Source organism: Ailuropoda melanoleuca, chromosome 11 (genome assembly GCF_002007445.2).
Source record: "Ailuropoda melanoleuca isolate Jingjing chromosome 11, ASM200744v2, whole genome shotgun sequence".
NCBI classification, from domain to species: Eukaryota; Metazoa; Chordata; class Mammalia; order Carnivora; family Ursidae; genus Ailuropoda; species Ailuropoda melanoleuca.
In genome coordinates, this window is record NC_048228.1 from 68812778 (window position 1) to 68829768 (window position 16991).

Sequence of the window (16991 nt, forward strand, 5' to 3'; positions counted from 1 at the left end):
ATGGTGCACTGGGTGTTATACGCCTAATGAATCATTGAGCTTTACATCAGAAGCCAGGGATGTACTGTATGGTGACTAACATAATATAATAAAAAATCATTAAAAAAAAAAAAGAAATGGGCATGAAAATGAAGAACAGAAAAGCCATGAAATGCTAGGTTTGCACCGGCAGGAGACGGTGCTTAAAAACAAGGGGCACAATTCAGTGGGGTCCAGGCAACTCTGTTCAAGGGACTTGTATTTGCTGGCATGTTTGGAGGTGGAGAGTAAGAACTTAAAAAAGCCCAGACAGTATTCACGACTATAGGTCTCCTATAAAAGTCCTTACTCCCAGGTCTGGAAGCCTACCTGACTTGGTACAGGCTCCCAGCAAGTTCACAATGTTTAAATGCGGCCCCAGGTGAGTCATTATCTTCAGTTCCGACATAAGAGCCTGTTTCTCACTGGATCTGGCTGTGGCTGTTGAAGAAATCAATCACGTATCAGTTCAAGTGATTTACTTCCCAGAAAAAGCCAATAACCTGGCTAATCCTATGACTGGGTATCATTTTATTTACCGAGAGTCTAAGAAAGCAACACACAGTGACTTGGTCTAGACTCTAATAACTAATGCTTAGTCTGGAGGGTAAAAAGAAGTCATCAAAGATAACTCCTCTTGATTTTCCAACATACGGGCAATAAGAACGCTCTAAATAACCCGGCTGAGGAGAGAGCCTAAATACACGTAAAACCTAGAATCGAAAGAACCAAGATCTGGTCCTAAATTTGGCACTGACTGGCTGAGTCATTTTGCGCAATTCACTTGACTAACCGCTACGTCCAAAACCTCCCCGGAAAGGGCACTTACGTTTCAGCATCTTCACTGCTACCTTCATGACAGGCTGGGAGCGGCTTAATCCATAGGCAGTTCCTTCAACCACTTTCCCAAACGCGCCAGATCCCAGGATACGACCTGCGAGCAATCAGAACCATTAACACAGGCAGACTGCGGCTTCGTCCCCTCGGTTTTATTCACCATGGCCAGCACGCACAGGCGCCCCGCAGGGGCTGTTCTCCCAGTAAGGAGTAAGCCTAATGATTCCTCCCAGTCAGCAAGTCAGGACCAGACTGAGCCCACAGGGAAGGAAACGAGTGCAATTGCTTTTGTCAAATAACATTTGCAAGGGGACGGAAAGCACGGGCAGGAGTAAGGAGGGTGCATCCCTCCCTGGTGTGAGCATTCTGTCTCCCAGCTCCAGCGCTGGCCCAGACCGCAGGCTCCGAGGCCCTTGTTCCCTGTGGCTCTCACCCAAGCCCCCTGCCTCTCTACCCTTCTGTTCTCCACATGCAAACAGAGGCATCTTTTTGCATCAGTAAGTCCTTATCCACTGGAAATACTTCAGTATTCGAGACATCACAGATTCCAAGGCATGATGAAGTGAACTTCGGGGCTGGTGTCCTGGCTGCCTGCTTGCTGGAAGGACCAGGAATGACAAAGGCTAACCGTGCCCCGGGAGCACACGCTTGACTCCATGCTGGAGGCAGCGTAAGGAACCAGAAGCTGCTGTCCCCACTCTTAGAGAGCTCACAATCTAAAAGGAACGCCTCCCAGAGTCTCAGTCTCACCAGAGCTAAGCTGGGGGAAGACTGGGCTTATAAAGGACTAGAAGTCCGAAGTGCCTCTGACTGTATGTTTGCATTGTGGGAAACGGTACCAGGAAAGGTACGGCTGCCTTAGGGGAACACGCAGGAGCAGAGAGACACAGAAATGCCTCTTAGCATGTAAGTGATGTTGCCCTTTTCCCCCACATTTCACTACTTTAAGTTCCTCAGCTCTTTTTGAAAAATCGGGGGTGGGGGGGGGCACAGGTAGGGGTGGGATTTGTGGGGGGAGAGACGGTAAAGAAGGCTTCCTTTCCAGGTACAAGTAGTTGAAATCGGAGTAGCTAGGACATCTTGTTTGGTTTCAGTGTAAGCAACGCTTTAAGAAGACCTAAGCTTGCTGTACGTTGGAATGAGACAAGCGCGTCGTTGAACCCCACCTCCGACATCCCCCCAGTGCACAGCATTAGCGCACACCCAGTCACACCACCTCTAGCTCCAACTTCCACTTGTTTTTATTTTTTATTTAAATTTGATTTTGTTAACATATAGTGGATTATTAGTTGCAGGGGTAGAATTTAGTAATTCATTAGTTGCATGCAACACCCAGTGCTCACGACATCCGTGCCCTCCCTAATGTCCATCACCCAGTCACCCCATCCCTCTACCCCCCACTCCTCCAGCACCCCTCAGTTTCTTTCCTATGATTAGGAGTCTCTTACGGTTTCTCTCCCTCTCTGTTTTCGTATTTTATTTTTCCTCCTCTTCCCCTGTTCATCTGTTTTGTGTCTTTGTCCTGTTTTCATTCATTCACAATGTAATTTAAAAAAAAATTCCTGGGACTAAAGCATCATGTATGTGGTCTCAGCCCAAGATTGAAATATTTGAAAAGCTTGTGACACACTGATTATTTTTATATGTTTTTCTTTGAAAAGTACCTGTATTTTTATATTCTATATTCTAAATATACATTTCTAAAGAAGTATCTAATACATCCCAGAATGCACTGAATGAAAATACCCTGTGTGGTTGTTCTCATTCAATTCTCATCTGTTCCTTTCCAGCCACAGAGTTTCATCAATTTGTGTCACTCCCAAAGCAAAGCCACTTCGATGAGTATCTCTGGCAGGACCTCCTCACATTCTCTTCTCCTCTTATAAAATTTTCTTTAACCATAATTTGCTATAGAATGAGATTTTTACTTTTTTTTAATGTTTTTCTTTTTTTAAGATTTTATTTATTTGAGAGAGAGCGAGCACAAGCTGGGGTAGGGAGGGCAGAGGGACAAGCAGACTCCCCCTGAGGGCAGAGCGCCATGCGGGACTCGATCCCAGGACCCCGAGATCATGGCCTGAGCCGAAATCAGACATTTAACCGACTGAACCACCCAGGTGCCCCTGGAACGAGATTTTTTAAAAACGATGACAGTGCTGCAATTAATTCATTTTCAAGACAGAAAAAGATTTCTGAAAGCCAACTTCTATTGCCTAGCTCTTACCAGGCTCAAAGTCAGATCCCTGATTACTGCACAAGGCTATAAAAAGTAAAGTCATGTACAAATCAAAGGGGAGTCTTGGGAGATCACCCCAGGAGGCGCTTACCAAGCACTAGTCCATCTCTTGGAAACTCCCATCTCGAGTCATAAGGCAGCTGCATTGGGTCCACATAAATATATTCATGTCCATCCGGGCTGATGGATTCAATGACCCTCCAGCGAATTTCATACCTCGGTTTCTATAAATGACCAGGACAGGTAACCGGTGAATTACCGAAGCCCAGACGCACCACAGCTTAACCGCAGCGAGGTGACCAGACACAGCAGATCAACGCGTTCCTTCGACACTAATTACTGAGCTTCTCTATGCCAAGCGCGGAACTATGCTGCTATTCTTCTTGTTCTTATTGGCTTCAAAGGTTTTTACTTCTTTGAGGAAAACACCTACCTGTTTCCAAATGACAACCAGGACGATAAGGGAGATGATCACAATCACCAGCAGCACGAGGACGGCAGCGGCCACAGTGAGCTCAGAGCGCAGCGCTGAGGGACAGAGACGCACAAGGCGGCGGTTCACAAACACGCAGGAGGGCGCGAGGAAAGGCATCAAGGCTGCCTGGCTTATTTCGAGGATGGGCAACAGCAGCCCTCACCCATCTACATACATGAAACTACCCCGGCCCTTCCCTCAGAGGAGGAAGGGCACAGAATTCAATCAGGGGAATGCCACGCCCCCTCCAAAGGTGCTGCAACATTAACTTTCCAGTAAGAATGTGGACTGGAATATGAAGACTGATCAATGTGATCGAAAGCCACATTAGCTCCGTTTATTTTGAAAGATTGCGTTTTGTTTATACTATCCTTTTGGCCTCGCTCATTTTTTTTTAAAGAATTCAATCTGTCTCGACAATTGTAAGGGGCAACAAGGCGAAGAGCCTCCTTCCCCATCATCCACCCCCCGCCCCACTCAGACTCCGGGCACGGAGACAAGCAGATGCTAGCATGCCTCTGCAAGGTGCAGCTGGGGGTCAGAATCTGAAAGAAAGGGCTCCCACGTGGATGCCCAGGGAAGGCCCTTTAAGAGCATTCAGAGCTGAATTTCTGCCTTGGGACCTTCATTCCTTTGGGACCCCAGCCGGGACTCCGAGTCCTGCCTGAGGGAGGAAGGGCTTGGCTGACGACTAAAAGCGACTCACTGGGGGCCACCAGCTTGAGCTCGCGGCTCTGGGCCCCAAGGAGATTCTTGGCCAGACATCGAACGGCGATGGTCTCCTCCACTCTGGTGAACGTCACTCGGCCCTCCACAGTGTTCCTGTCTCGGGGGTGGACCTCCGTGATGATGTTTGAGATATTGCTGGCCAAAATCACCCATGAAGTTTCATTATTACACCTGGAGAGAAAAGAGGACATAAATATAGAGCCAGTTATTGGGATAATGGAGGCGAGTAAAGCAGTGAGAATCACCTATGGGGCAAGCAGTTCTGAACGTGCCTACATTTGGGGGTGCTCTGGGCAGACTTTATTTTATGTGCACAATAACACTGAAATTCGTTTGCACAGACCCAACAGAGGATAACCTGTATGTGGAAAATTGAAAGTTAACTATTTATGAAGCAGGCAAGGTAGAAATAAGTCCATCAAGTATAATTACCAATCCCAAGCCTTGAACCCATGAGCCAACTGAACAGATCCACTTCAAGAATGTTTAACTATCCCAAGTGCCCACCCCTTGAAAAAGCCTGGCTCCCTCCTTTTCTGCCCACCTGCACTGTAAGTGCCTCAGGTCACTAGGGCTGGAGCGATCCCCTGGCTGAGTTACGAGACCTAGATTCCAGCCCAGTCAAGATCCAAGTCCGGTATCCTCTACCCCAGGAAAGGGAGGGTCTAGAGTCTCAGCCTCCAGGAGAATAGTCAAGGCTTCTGAACACGAGCAGTCGATATGGGGGGAAGCATGAGCACATCACTCAAGCACCCATCAGAGAAGGTAGACGGATGGGGGTAAAGGAGGAACTGGCGAGTTAACTCCCCCCAGACAGCAGGTAGGCAAATGAGGCTAGCAGTCACCATGGGCACTACTATCATTTACGTTCACCTGCCAGTCTAGCTACCAAATAAAGCCCACCCTGTAAGAGATGTAAGGTGAAGCGGGCCAGGATAGTAAAAATCCTCTTAGAGCTGTGGTCCTTTAATTTCATCTTCTTTTCTGATTAGGCACCCTTGGAGAGTCTGGCCGAGAGCCAGGGACCTTCTCCTTACAGCTATTCCTGACCACACAGGTGCACGGGCACGCGTACCATGCACGCGTACACACCAGGCCCGTGCTTAGGACCCTATCCTGTAGTTTATGAGACTTGGGCCCAGGCACAAATACAAAAGAAGGGCCAGTCAAAGAAAGAAAAATGCATCTGAAGTTCTTTGTATCAAGGAAGAAACATTCTGATCACAAATGAAAAAGGAACCTCTCGTTTCCGTACTTCTTAATATCCTTGCAAATCATCCACTCGATATCAGGAAGAGGTGTCCCTTCAGCGGTGCATCTCACGGTCTGTCCCCCCGTGGAGCCGTGGTGGTCGTCCACCAAGTCCAGAATAGATGAGGGAACTGCAAGAGGTGACAAGCGATCAGAATCAAATGGTCTGGGTCCCAGAACTCCCGTGAACCACGGGTTCAGAACATGTCCCCGTCGCATCCGGACCTGCCGGGCAAGCAAGCACCTAAGCAGGGGCTGAAAGCAATTCTGTGCGTGATCGTAATGCTCCACTCTGGGCAGACCCGCTTGGGTAAGAGCATTTTCACAGTTGCAGTGTTTAGGGATTTGCATCCCGTGGTGTTCTAAATCTGGAGTGAGAAAAGCAAAAAGCCCCTGTGGTTATTTGGCTTGAAAGGCAGGGAGGCTCTGAAAATTGTATTACGGCTTGGGGTTCAACTAATGGATTCAGCCCGAGTGTAATCTAAAGCAGCATTTCCAAAGTGCGTCTGTGGAATGTGACTAGGTTTTAAAGATTTTTTTTAATCCATGATCAAATAAATTAGAAATATGCTAATACTTGTGTCACAGATTTACAGTGAGGGTCAAGCGAGGCCCCTAACGCAGTCCTGGGCACACGGCAGGTTACCCAGTGAACGGGGGCTGGACCTGAATGTAAATAGACCGAGGCACTCTCCCCTGGTAAGGGCCACTATGCGATGCCTATGAAGGAAGTGAAGCAAAAAGGCCAAAACTTTCTGGAACAACCTAAGGTCATTTGGACCAAAATGCATCACTTTACTCTTCCAAAAACTGGAGGTGCCAGACTGAGAAGCAGGTGGTGTTGTAAGCTAGGAATTCCCCAGACTGTTTCAGGGCAGCCTGGAACTTCCCAGAACTGTGTGAATTCATAAGACCCACAAAGCTCTCCCTGACAGGTGATGTCTACACCCGCTGCTTCTCCCATAAAGTGTTGCTTTTCTCTCCACACCCTGGGAGAAAAGTGCCAGGCTCTGCTTGGGGGCACTCACTCACTTCACCACGGAGTTAACATTACTTTTATGCTGCACTGACGCACCTTGCGTTAAGAGTTCGAAAGTGTAGCTCTTCACGTCATCTTCATTTTGAACGACAATCGTGTAATGGCCACTGTCTTCCTCCTTAGCACGGATCAGCTTTAATTTGCTCCGATACCTGAAACAGAAAGGATTATGTGTCAGCAAGTCATAGCCAAACAGATGCCAACCATTCAGTTACCAAGTTCACTTTAAAGTTTGTTTTCGTAAAAAGTAAAAACATCTTTTTTTTTTGTCCGTATCATCACTTTTCTGGGATTTTCGGTGCACTTTTCTATATGCTGAAGGTCTGACTTACAGACACTTAATTTTTTTTTTAGGTTTTATTTATTTATTTGAAAGAGAGAGCAAGCGAGAGCCCAAGTGGGGAGGAGAGGGAGAAGCAGGCTACCCCAGTGCGGGACTCAATCCCAGGACCCTGACTCAGATCATGGGTCTGAGCCAAAGGCAGACACTTAACCGACTGAGCCACCCAGGTGCCCCCTAGACACTTAATTCTTAAACAGAAGATCAGACATCTTGANTGAGGGGCGCCTGGGTGGCACAGCGGTTAAGCGTCTGCCTTCGGCTCAGGGCGTGATCCCGGCATTATGGGATCGAGCCCCACATCAGGCTCCTCTGCTATGAGCCTGCTTCTTCCTCTCCCACTCCCCCTGCTTGTGTTCCCTCCCCCGCTGGCTGTCTCTATCTCTGTCGAATAAATAAATAAAATCTTAAAAAAAAAAAAAAAAAAGAAGATCAGACATCTTGAGATGAGCAACAGCTTATGCAGCTAGAACAGCAATCAGTTCTGGTAAGGCCTGAGTTCTGAATGAAAGTAGGCACATCCCACCAACTTTCCTTTAAAAACAAAAAACAAAACCCTTGATTTTTACCTTTTTAAAAATACTTGCTTCCCCTAAATATCCGATTTAGGTGGTTCAGCCTAACAATGGGACACCACTGGAAGAAAGAATGAGGACACAGTCTCCACACTCACATGGAGAGGTCTCCGGGACATAACATTCCTACTTGCTGGTATTCGCTTAAAGAAACTCTGGAAGGTTTCAGAAGAACCTAATGAGACTAATAATATTGAAGTACTTCCTCTGCCTGGGGAGGCAGGGAGACCTGGGCAAATGGCGCCAGGAACGGAGCGAGGTTTCTTATAATGCCCCTTCTTGACGCTTAAATACTTACAAACCACAAGATTCCATCACCTATTAAAAAAAAATAAATTACAAAAACCTATTTCTTCATACTTTACTAAAGGGAAGTTTCCCCTAAAGATTTCTTCCACGTATTACAAATGACATTTGGCTCTGTGTGTTTGTGAGGGCTCATCAATGAAGTATTTGCCCATTCGATTGCCCTTTTTTATAAAACGCCACAGGGGCGCCTGGGTGGCTCAGTCGGTTAAGTGTCTGCCTTCCGCTCAGATCATGATCCCAGGGTCCTGGGATCGAGCCCCTCACTGGGTTCCCTGCCCAGAAGGAAAGAATGCCTCTCCCTCTCCCACTCCCCCTGCTTATGCTCTCTGTCAAATGTCAAGTAAATAAATCTTTAAATCAATCCATCAATCAATCCATCAATATGTAAACATCACAGTGCTGAAAAGCAACGGGACGGTCATAAAGCGAGAAAAGCTTGGGCATCACGGAAATTCCCCAGCCTCAGCATCCATGTGTGTAGCATGGAATAACTAGATGCAATCGCACGGTGTCCTTTTCAGAACTAATTACGTGAAATTATATGTGCAAGAGGATTTTGAATGCCCAAAAGTACCCTTGTAAATGTAGAGTCTTCTAGCCCAAGATGCTGGGCACAAGCACCTGTCACAGGAGCGCAGTGGGCTGGTTTGTCCTCTACTGACCATACTGGACATGCTTCGGGCTGGGATTTTCTTAGCGAGTCCCCATAGGCACTCCTGGCTAGTGGTCACCACGCAATCCTCGGTCATTCATTGTCTACACGTGCTTAGCCAAGGAAACTGGGGATCTGCTCGTTCTAAGTTACAGGAAGCCACATTCCCCACCCAGTGTATTCATCCTTATGTTCCCTGGCCCACAACGGGAACAGGTGAATCTGTGCTAGAGGAACTCTTGAATCACTTTCACAGGCAGACTCCCGGAACCTCTCTGTTGCTGAGCTTTGTCTCGTCCTGACTATCGAGTATGGCCTGCGTGTAACGCTCCTACAAGCATCTGAAGTGCTAGCTGTGCCAAGATTACTCCTTTCCTCTCTGGCCTCACAGCCTGATGCAAAGTTCCGCCCTGCCCACCTCTTTACACACCTTCATCTCCTGTCATCAGAAAAGCCCTCCAGATTCAGCACTTGACACTTTCCACCGCTGTTCTCCAGAGGCTGTAAACCTGTTTTCTCAGATACTACATCTCAATGACACATGGGATTTAGTCCAGAAAGAAGAAAGCAAATCCCAAGTTTAAGTGAACTGATGAAAGAGGGTCTGCCCCTCTTCCCTGAAGGCTACAGAGGACTGACGTCTCTCTCTCTGGGATGGTTTCTGATGAGGGTGGGGACGGAGCACCTGGCAACTCCAGACATACCTTCTGCTCTGGGATGCTAATCAGAGCCCACAACTGCAAGAGACCTCAAGAGAGCGTCTGCTCTAACCCCCTGCCTTGAAGGATGTAAGGCATTATTAACCCTACTTTACAGACGGGGAGACTGAGGCCAAGGTGACTTACTCCACCCCTAGTTGAGAGATGAGAGCAGTAGATTCTTTCATCAGAGGGCAGAGATCCAAACTATTTGTTGTACATTTTCTCTAAACCAGATCTAACCAGACACTACTCTTATTTCCGGTGGAGGCCTCCCTGGGGCAGATGTGTTTCCAATGAAACCAATGATGTTTTGTTTCATGTAGGTTGACATGATAACTGCCCGCAACTGGCGTCACCATGCACGTCCACTTGCCACACAGAAAGTGGTCGTCACGGAATATATTCAATCCAAGTGGGTCCAACTTTACTTCCTTTCCCCATCCCTTCCTGGATGCAGGAAATGGTCTTTCAGTGGGAACAGAGCTCTTTAGTTCTTTTTTCTTATTTTATTGTTAAATATTTATCAACACAGTATTAGCACGTGGCAATGCTATCATTAAAGGTACCTGATTGCAAGTATCTCCTGTGTCAGACTGCTCATTTTCTAGATTGAGTCTCTGTGTGTGTGGTAAGACATGCACAAAGCTCAGTCTATCTAGAGACACAGTAAAAAGAAAGGCATACTTGGGAAGGGTGTTTCTTTACCTTATTTCCTGAATCTTTTCTATGTCCGTGGTGATCTCCGTGAGATTTTCAATCAGAGTCAGGTTGTCCTTCAGCCAGGATATCCTGGGAGGGGGGTAGGCCTGCACATCCACCACGAAATGTTTGACTTCATGCAGGTCGACAGCTTCCAATGGGCTGAAGTTGGGTTTGATTTCAATGAACCCTTTCTCTGTACAGGGAAGAGTTTCCATTAAGTAATGAGTACCACACAGGGGACCATGAGCAGCAGGGACGACTGATGTTTTAGAAAGCAGAATGTACCATAGACAGAAATGGTGACTTTCTTCATCTCTTTGACCTCCTTGGTGGCCTGGCGGGCAGCACACTCATAATCTCCACTATCTTTCACCGTGGCCTCAGGGACCCTCAGAGTATACACCAATTTGATGGACGGGACCTTGATTTCCTCCAGCATGGTGATGCCTTTGCCTTTCTACAGCAGAAGGGGAGGAAAACCAACTGTAAGAAGCTAGCTCTGAAGAGTGAACCCCCATGTACGCTGTGGACTGTGGGTGGGGATGAGGTGCTAATGGAGGTTCCTGGATTTTAGGGTTCTTCCCCACCCCCACCCCATGGGGCTGTTGGTAATGGGGGGAGATGTGCATGCTCAGGGCATGTACTGTCTGCTCAATTTTGCTACGAACCTCAATGGCTCTAAAAAATAAAGTCTAATAAAAAAACTTCTCTTAAGCTAGCTCCTTAGAAAATCACGTTTTAAAAGAATATGTAATGACATAGTAAAGTGTTCATGCTATACTGCCAAAGGAAAAAGGATGGGACAAAATAACTATTTGAAGTATAATACCTATTAATGATTACATTTATTTTGTATACAAAGTACTGAAAGGATTTATCTTCCTAAAATATTAACGGTGATGTCCTGGGAAGTGACTCTTCCACTGTTTCTCTACATTTTATAACATTACAACAATAAACCTGTATTATTTTTATATCTGATTAAAAACTTTGTTTCATAAAACAGTACCTGGATTATATATTTTGGGGCCAACCAGCACACACTGTGGTTTGGGGGAAAAATGTCTATCTCCAATAAATGAGAAGAAATATTTATGCTTTAAGGATTAAAGGCAATCAAGTACAGACAGGGAAACCAAACCGCCCCACATTCAGGGAAGATGTACACATATGGGACTAAGAATGTCTCTTCAATGCATGAGGTCGTAAGGTCATACGTGAAAATGTCCAATATCCAATCGATGCCCCAGAGAGAAAGGAAGAGGGGAAGCAAAAGCACAGGGGAGAGAAATGGATAAAAGGAGAGAAGCAATCAAATGCCAAAAAAGAGCAGGGAGCAGAAATTTGCCAATCAGGAGTGAAGAGGAATTAGATCAATAGACAGACAGACAGATAGAACCATATAGATAGAACCTTCCTATTTCTTTCTGACTTATGAGAAAGGCGGCTCAGCGTACAACCTTTATAGATTCTGAAGGTCCTGGTCCAGCTAGCGTCTCAACCTCTCCCACTGCCCAAAGAGCCATAAAGTGATCTAGTCAAACGGGCTCACTGAAGTGATGGGAAGCTGAGATCTGGAGAAGCTCGGTGTCATGCCCCATCAGTGACAGGTCTTCTGAGCCCTGCTGTGCTCCGCTCCATGCCACCAGGAGCCTTGCAGGTACCTACCACTTCTCCAGGGTAAGTCCACTGAAGGTCGACCACCTCGTTGTTAAAGACGGCGCAGGTGACCACAATCGTCTCCCCTGACTTATACACAGTTTTAAGAGCTTCCATTTCTAGATCAAGTTCTGACGTTGCTATTTAAAAGAACAAACACAAGGACCTCAATATCCATAGTATAGTTAGAACCTTACAAGGTTTGGGTTTGCTTTATTTTTTAAAACTCTGAGATTTTTTTTTCTTTTTAAGCTTGGTGTTTTTGTTGGGGCAGGGGGAAGGCAGAGGGAGAGGAAGAGAGAGAATCTTAAGCCCTGACACGGGTCTCAAACTCACAACCCTGAGATCATGACCTCAGCTCAAGTTAAGAGTCAGATGCTTAACCAACTGAGCCACCAAGCTGCCCCATGAAAAATAATTTTCCAACCATTGTGATCAAGACAAAATTTTTGAGGTTTCAGAAGCTTTGATTTTGTGTTGGCATGTGTAATTTGGCGCATAGTTATAAAATAGCACACACACACACACACACAAATACCTACACAGACAACAGTAGCAAGAGTAAAACTAAGTTCCAATCGAACCGAACACCATATGCCTGAGCATTTGGGTTAAGGATGGCTCTCCTCTCCTGCAACCACCTTTATGGATGTATTTATTCATTTAATCAACCAGCCTTTACTGACCAGCACTGCTCTGGGCACTTTGCTCCTCCCCTACCATTTCTCTCCTCCTCTCTCCCGCCCTGCTACCCAGCTATTTTCAGCGCTTTTCTAGAACTGAGCACAGCGCTGGCATCAAAGAAGCCCATACCCGGCGTTCAGTGGCATTCTACTGACCCCAAACTGCTGACCCCAAACACGCATTATCCTTTCCCATTCCCATAAACCACTCACATCAAAGGGAGGGCCATAGCAACAAGCTTTGCTCAAAATCAAAATCACCTTTCTCAAGTTACTGAAGTTAATCTAGGCGTCCAACCCCCACAGGTGTGTGTTTGTTTTTAGGGCCTCTGTAGTCAGGAATGTGGGTACAACAGTAAGAGGCTTATGCAAGGAAAGAATTCCTTACAGTATTTCGAAGTCAACTGATGAAATATGAAATCTTACAGGGGTAAAGCAGCATTTGTCTTTAGTAATGCTAAGCTTAATGTTATTACAGCCACAGAGGGCAGCCTAACCTTGTATGGTAAAAGTGGGGTCCCAAATCCCCAAATATTCAGGGTCTCCGTCATCAGGGACTATGATTTTTTTTTAAATCCTATATACATCTAATTATTTTACCTTTAACTATTTAAAGGAGAGAGAGGGTACAAGTACCTTTTAAAGAATAAATATTAAATGGGATGGTCTGGAACTTCTTTCCCCTGACGGTGGCTTCACAGATATAGGGCCCAACGCTGAAGGTCCCATTGAAGCCCTGTCTGCTGTCATAGGAGGCGTGCACCACCCTGTCATTGCTGCGCAAGGTGACCGGAGTCTTGGGATCAGTCGTGCGACATGGTATGATGGCAGAATCATCATTCTCCACGATGACTAAATAATCTGTCATTCCCAGAGGCACAAAGGCTACATCCGGGTCTGTGGTTTAGGAAAGAACAAGAAACACGTCAGGCATTAATTTCACCTTTACACGTATATTCAGAAACATTATCCCACTGGCATTGATCACATTAGGTACAAATGATACCTTCGCATATATCCAGAACTGTCACCACACTGACATTAATCATCGTAAGAGCTAGAGGGCTAAAGTACGGACACCACCAAAATGCCTGCACCCTAGTAAAAGAAGACTGGTGATGAATGTAAGTATTAGCCAGGAGTTGAAATCAAATTTAAGCACTACCAAAAAGATGATCAATAATCAAATCTGTTCAAAGCAAGAGAAAATATTCATAATTTCAAAGATCCCTATTGCCTATAGTCAGTATTACTGAGAAGTAGGGCAGAAACCTGTCTATTAAAAAATCATCAGTCAAGTAATAAATAGACTTTATAGTCCCACAGCCTGAGAATTTTATTTCCAAAGAACACCAGCACGTAAGCTACTACAGGAAGGAGTACTGAGAGTCTCAGACCTCAGTTTCAGAAGGGCCCTTACCTTCCGTGACTACAGATAAAAGCCCTCTAACTGATGGCAGTGCAGAGCCGACCTGGGTATGCTTGTGCTGAGGGTAGGGGAGAAACAAGAATTTTTGGACAATCTTAAGATGATCAAAACACCATATGCCTTTAACAAGCCCATATTCCTACCGTTCTCTTCAAAGCAGGGGGCATTTATGTGTGAACAAAACTGGGGTGCCATTCTCAATGCCTACCCTTCTTAAAATCTTTTATTATTAGGAAGAAGGGTTCAGACAGTTGAGTGTCATGAAAGAAATGAAGAGGGTCTATCTAGAGCTGTGGGTGCCCACAGTGACAGAGGACAAGAAGCGTGGCCAATTAAAAAAAAAAACTTACAAAGAAAAGGCAGAAAGATAGGAAGACATACTTCAGAGACCCCCTTACCTCACCTCTGCCAAAACAGGATGGCAAGAGGTATCAATGGTTTGTGCGTCTGCTTGTTTTAAGCCAAGTACTTAGCTACAGCCCCTTTTAATTTACATATGAAGACTGCCATTGCTTGAGTTTGTGTTCAGAGTTCCAAATCCTCGAACTCTGTTAGTAAAGATTTCAGCAAATGAAGCTATGAATTCATCTCAGGTTAAAATACACCGTTTGATATCATTACACCTCAGCCAGGCCTTCCATTAAAAATGCAAGCCTTCCCTACCATTATGCACTATCTATGCAATGTTTGCATAACATCATGGCCCTGCTTTAAACAACTGACCTTGGTAGAAGCCGATATATACAGATAGAGATAGACGCAGAGAGAGAAGATACAGATTTCGATACCCGGACAGACAGAGACCCACAAAGGTACAGATACAGACATACGGGGATGGATGTAGGTGTAGACCACTGCAGGAGCGCACTAGGAATACACGAGGGGGTGGTAAACCAGATGAGCCTCAAGCTCATGGCTAAGCCTAGCTGATTAGCGGGGCTGCTGGGAGAAAGCACCCCACCATCCTCCACTCTAGGGGCAGGCTCTGAAATCCATCACACCCAAGGCCACGCCCTCCACAGGTCCCCCCAGCCAAGCAGTGTGTGGCCCTGGGGTTCCTTAGGCTCCCAGACCTCCCCGACACAGAGCTCTTGGAGTCACCTACTCTACCTTCCCGCCTCCCCTCCTCCATTCAAGGGCACACCACCGATGCAGGCTGACAGCCCTCCCAGGCTCTGCGGGATCCCTCCCCACTTTCTCTCACAGGCTTGTCCCCTCATCGAACCCCAGTGTGCTTCATCCCTTCATTCTCCTGTCTTGGCACCTGTCTCTCACAGGTCAGAGACAGCATCATGAGCATGGATTTGCCCCCAAATTTTAATCAAAAAGAAAAACCCCACCTATTAATCAAGAATATATCTATTTCATTCCATCTGAAAAAACAGCATGGTTATGTGGAAGCTATTAAAATAAACAATAAACAGCCCCAAGACAGGACCTACCTACTTAATTTCTGGGTCCCCAACACTTCGCATAGCGCCTGACACACAATCAACTGCAAATACTTGTCAAACTTGGTTGAACTGAACAGAAATGAGGGCATTTCAGATTCTTTGCACAATGCCAATAAAACGTGCCATGATAAAAATGATTTCTAAAACTTAACACGGTTCCAAAACGTTGCCCATACATATTTCTTGATAATGGTCTCACAAGTGACCTTGAGTTAATGTTGTGTGTTCTCTCATATTTTTCACCTTTTCTCCCATAAATGTTTGGTACGTTCCTATTTCTTAAGACGTTAATCCGGTCGGCGGGAGGGACGAGGACCACAAGCGTGGAGCAGGCGCCCGCACGGCTCACCTGGCACATAGATGTAGATACGCCGGCCCTCGACGTCGGTCTCCTCCGTCTGCGTGTGGTTGTAATAGCAAGTGTACAAGCCCGTGTGTGCCGCCGACGCGTTGACCACTTCCAGCACGGCCACAAAAAGGCCACTGTTGTTCTCCTCGTTTCTGATTTCCACATTGGGGTTCTCTTCTTCAGACATGGGGTACTGCCAGCTCACTTCACTCTCCCCAAAGCATCTCAGAGAAAAGGATGAATTCAGCTGCACGACCTTTTCATTTTCGTTTGGCAGGATGGAGGGTAATGAAAGCTGGCAGAAGATTCGGCTGGGCCCTGTAAAAGGAAACAGGCTCTGAATAGGGTGCAGCCAGAAAGGAGAGGCTCACCCAGAGAGCTGAGAGGAGTAACAGCAGCAGCTTAACTGAACAATGAGCGTCTCTGCACAAAAACCCGCCGGCCTGGATGCCCATGAAAAGCCCCCCATTATAACAGCCGCCGCATCTGCTGAGAGCCGCAAATGCTCCAAAGGCCTCAAAAGCACCCACCAAACCCCGAGATTCACCCCTGCAAACACTCAGATGGAGAGAGGACGCCTGACTCCAATTCCATATTTCAGACTCTCGTGTGTGCCCATAAAATATCCCAAGAGGGCAGAGATGCGAGCACATATGGGTTCTTTATTGTCCCCATTCCCTGCAGACGCTCCCCTTAGTACGAAATGGGGTGAGAAGGAGAGCAGGGAGACTGCACGAAGCGCAAAGCAGGTCTGTGCTTGAAAAAAATTATGTCTTTTCCATTTCTCACCACACGCTGGCATGCCTTCTCCCTAAGGACTTCCCAGAAACCAACGGATTTTAATTTAAATTTCATTGTATTTGTTTATTTTCAAGTAGGCTCCACACCCAGGGTGGGGTTTGAACTCACGACCCTGAGATAAGAGTCTCGAGCTCTACTCCCTAAGCCAGCTGAAAGCTCCTGATTTTAATTTTTAAAGTAAGAATACTTAGAGCCCAAGAGTGAAAACTCTAAGTTCATCTTGCAGTCCAGCTTTCCCTGTCTCTAAAACCGACAGAAGAGGTGTTATGACTTAATTATTCATCGATGGTCTCTAATCTCCTTTGGAGCCCAATGTGGGAACCCCACCCAACTTCACTGCGTGCCCACCATGACTCTCGCAGCTTAAGGCCGAAGTCCTAAGTGCATCGGGTCACCTATCCTCCTGCAGGCGGACGATACTTGGTGGAGTTTGGAACTACCGAACCACTGACCTTGCTTAAGGCTAACATGCCCATATAGGTAAGCCCTACAGACACTGACAGACTTAACTCCTCAGACCAGGAAAACATTGAGCTCATGGTGAACATCTGTGATGTACAAACATCTGGATGAAAACTAAAAAATGCCAATAAATATTTCCACAAACGGTCCAAGTAGTATCCTCCTGGTAGAAAAACGTTAGCAGGATTTCCGAGTCAAATACTCTTCCAACTAGATTCCCGGGGAAAAGGTGCTCTAAGATTTTTCCAGCAATTTAAGCATCTTTCACTTAAGAAAGGTATGACTCCCTG

The 16991-nt window shown here is 46.3% G+C and overlaps 1 protein-coding gene across 7 annotated transcripts in view; it reads right to left on the reverse strand.

Moving 5' to 3' along the window:
* The window catches only part of PDGFRA (platelet derived growth factor receptor alpha), a 44943-nt gene that overhangs the window by 17658 nt on the left and 10294 nt on the right, over window positions 1–16991 (reverse strand). For all 7 annotated transcript variants that reach the window (XM_002919370.4, XM_019799800.2, XM_019799803.2 and 4 more), the window contains exons 3-14: window positions 15439–15756; window positions 12843–13103; window positions 11533–11663; window positions 10150–10321; window positions 9868–10057; window positions 6622–6737; window positions 5551–5677; window positions 4273–4466; window positions 3525–3619; window positions 3183–3315; window positions 848–952; window positions 349–459 (exon numbers count right to left, since the gene is read on the reverse strand). In XM_002919370.4, coding sequence (XP_002919416.2) covers window positions 349–459; window positions 848–952; window positions 3183–3315; window positions 3525–3619; window positions 4273–4466; window positions 5551–5677; window positions 6622–6737; window positions 9868–10057; window positions 10150–10321; window positions 11533–11663; window positions 12843–13103; window positions 15439–15756 — 1953 coding nt within the window. The remainder of the gene's footprint in view (window positions 1–348; window positions 460–847; window positions 953–3182; window positions 3316–3524; window positions 3620–4272; window positions 4467–5550; window positions 5678–6621; window positions 6738–9867; window positions 10058–10149; window positions 10322–11532; window positions 11664–12842; window positions 13104–15438; window positions 15757–16991) is intronic.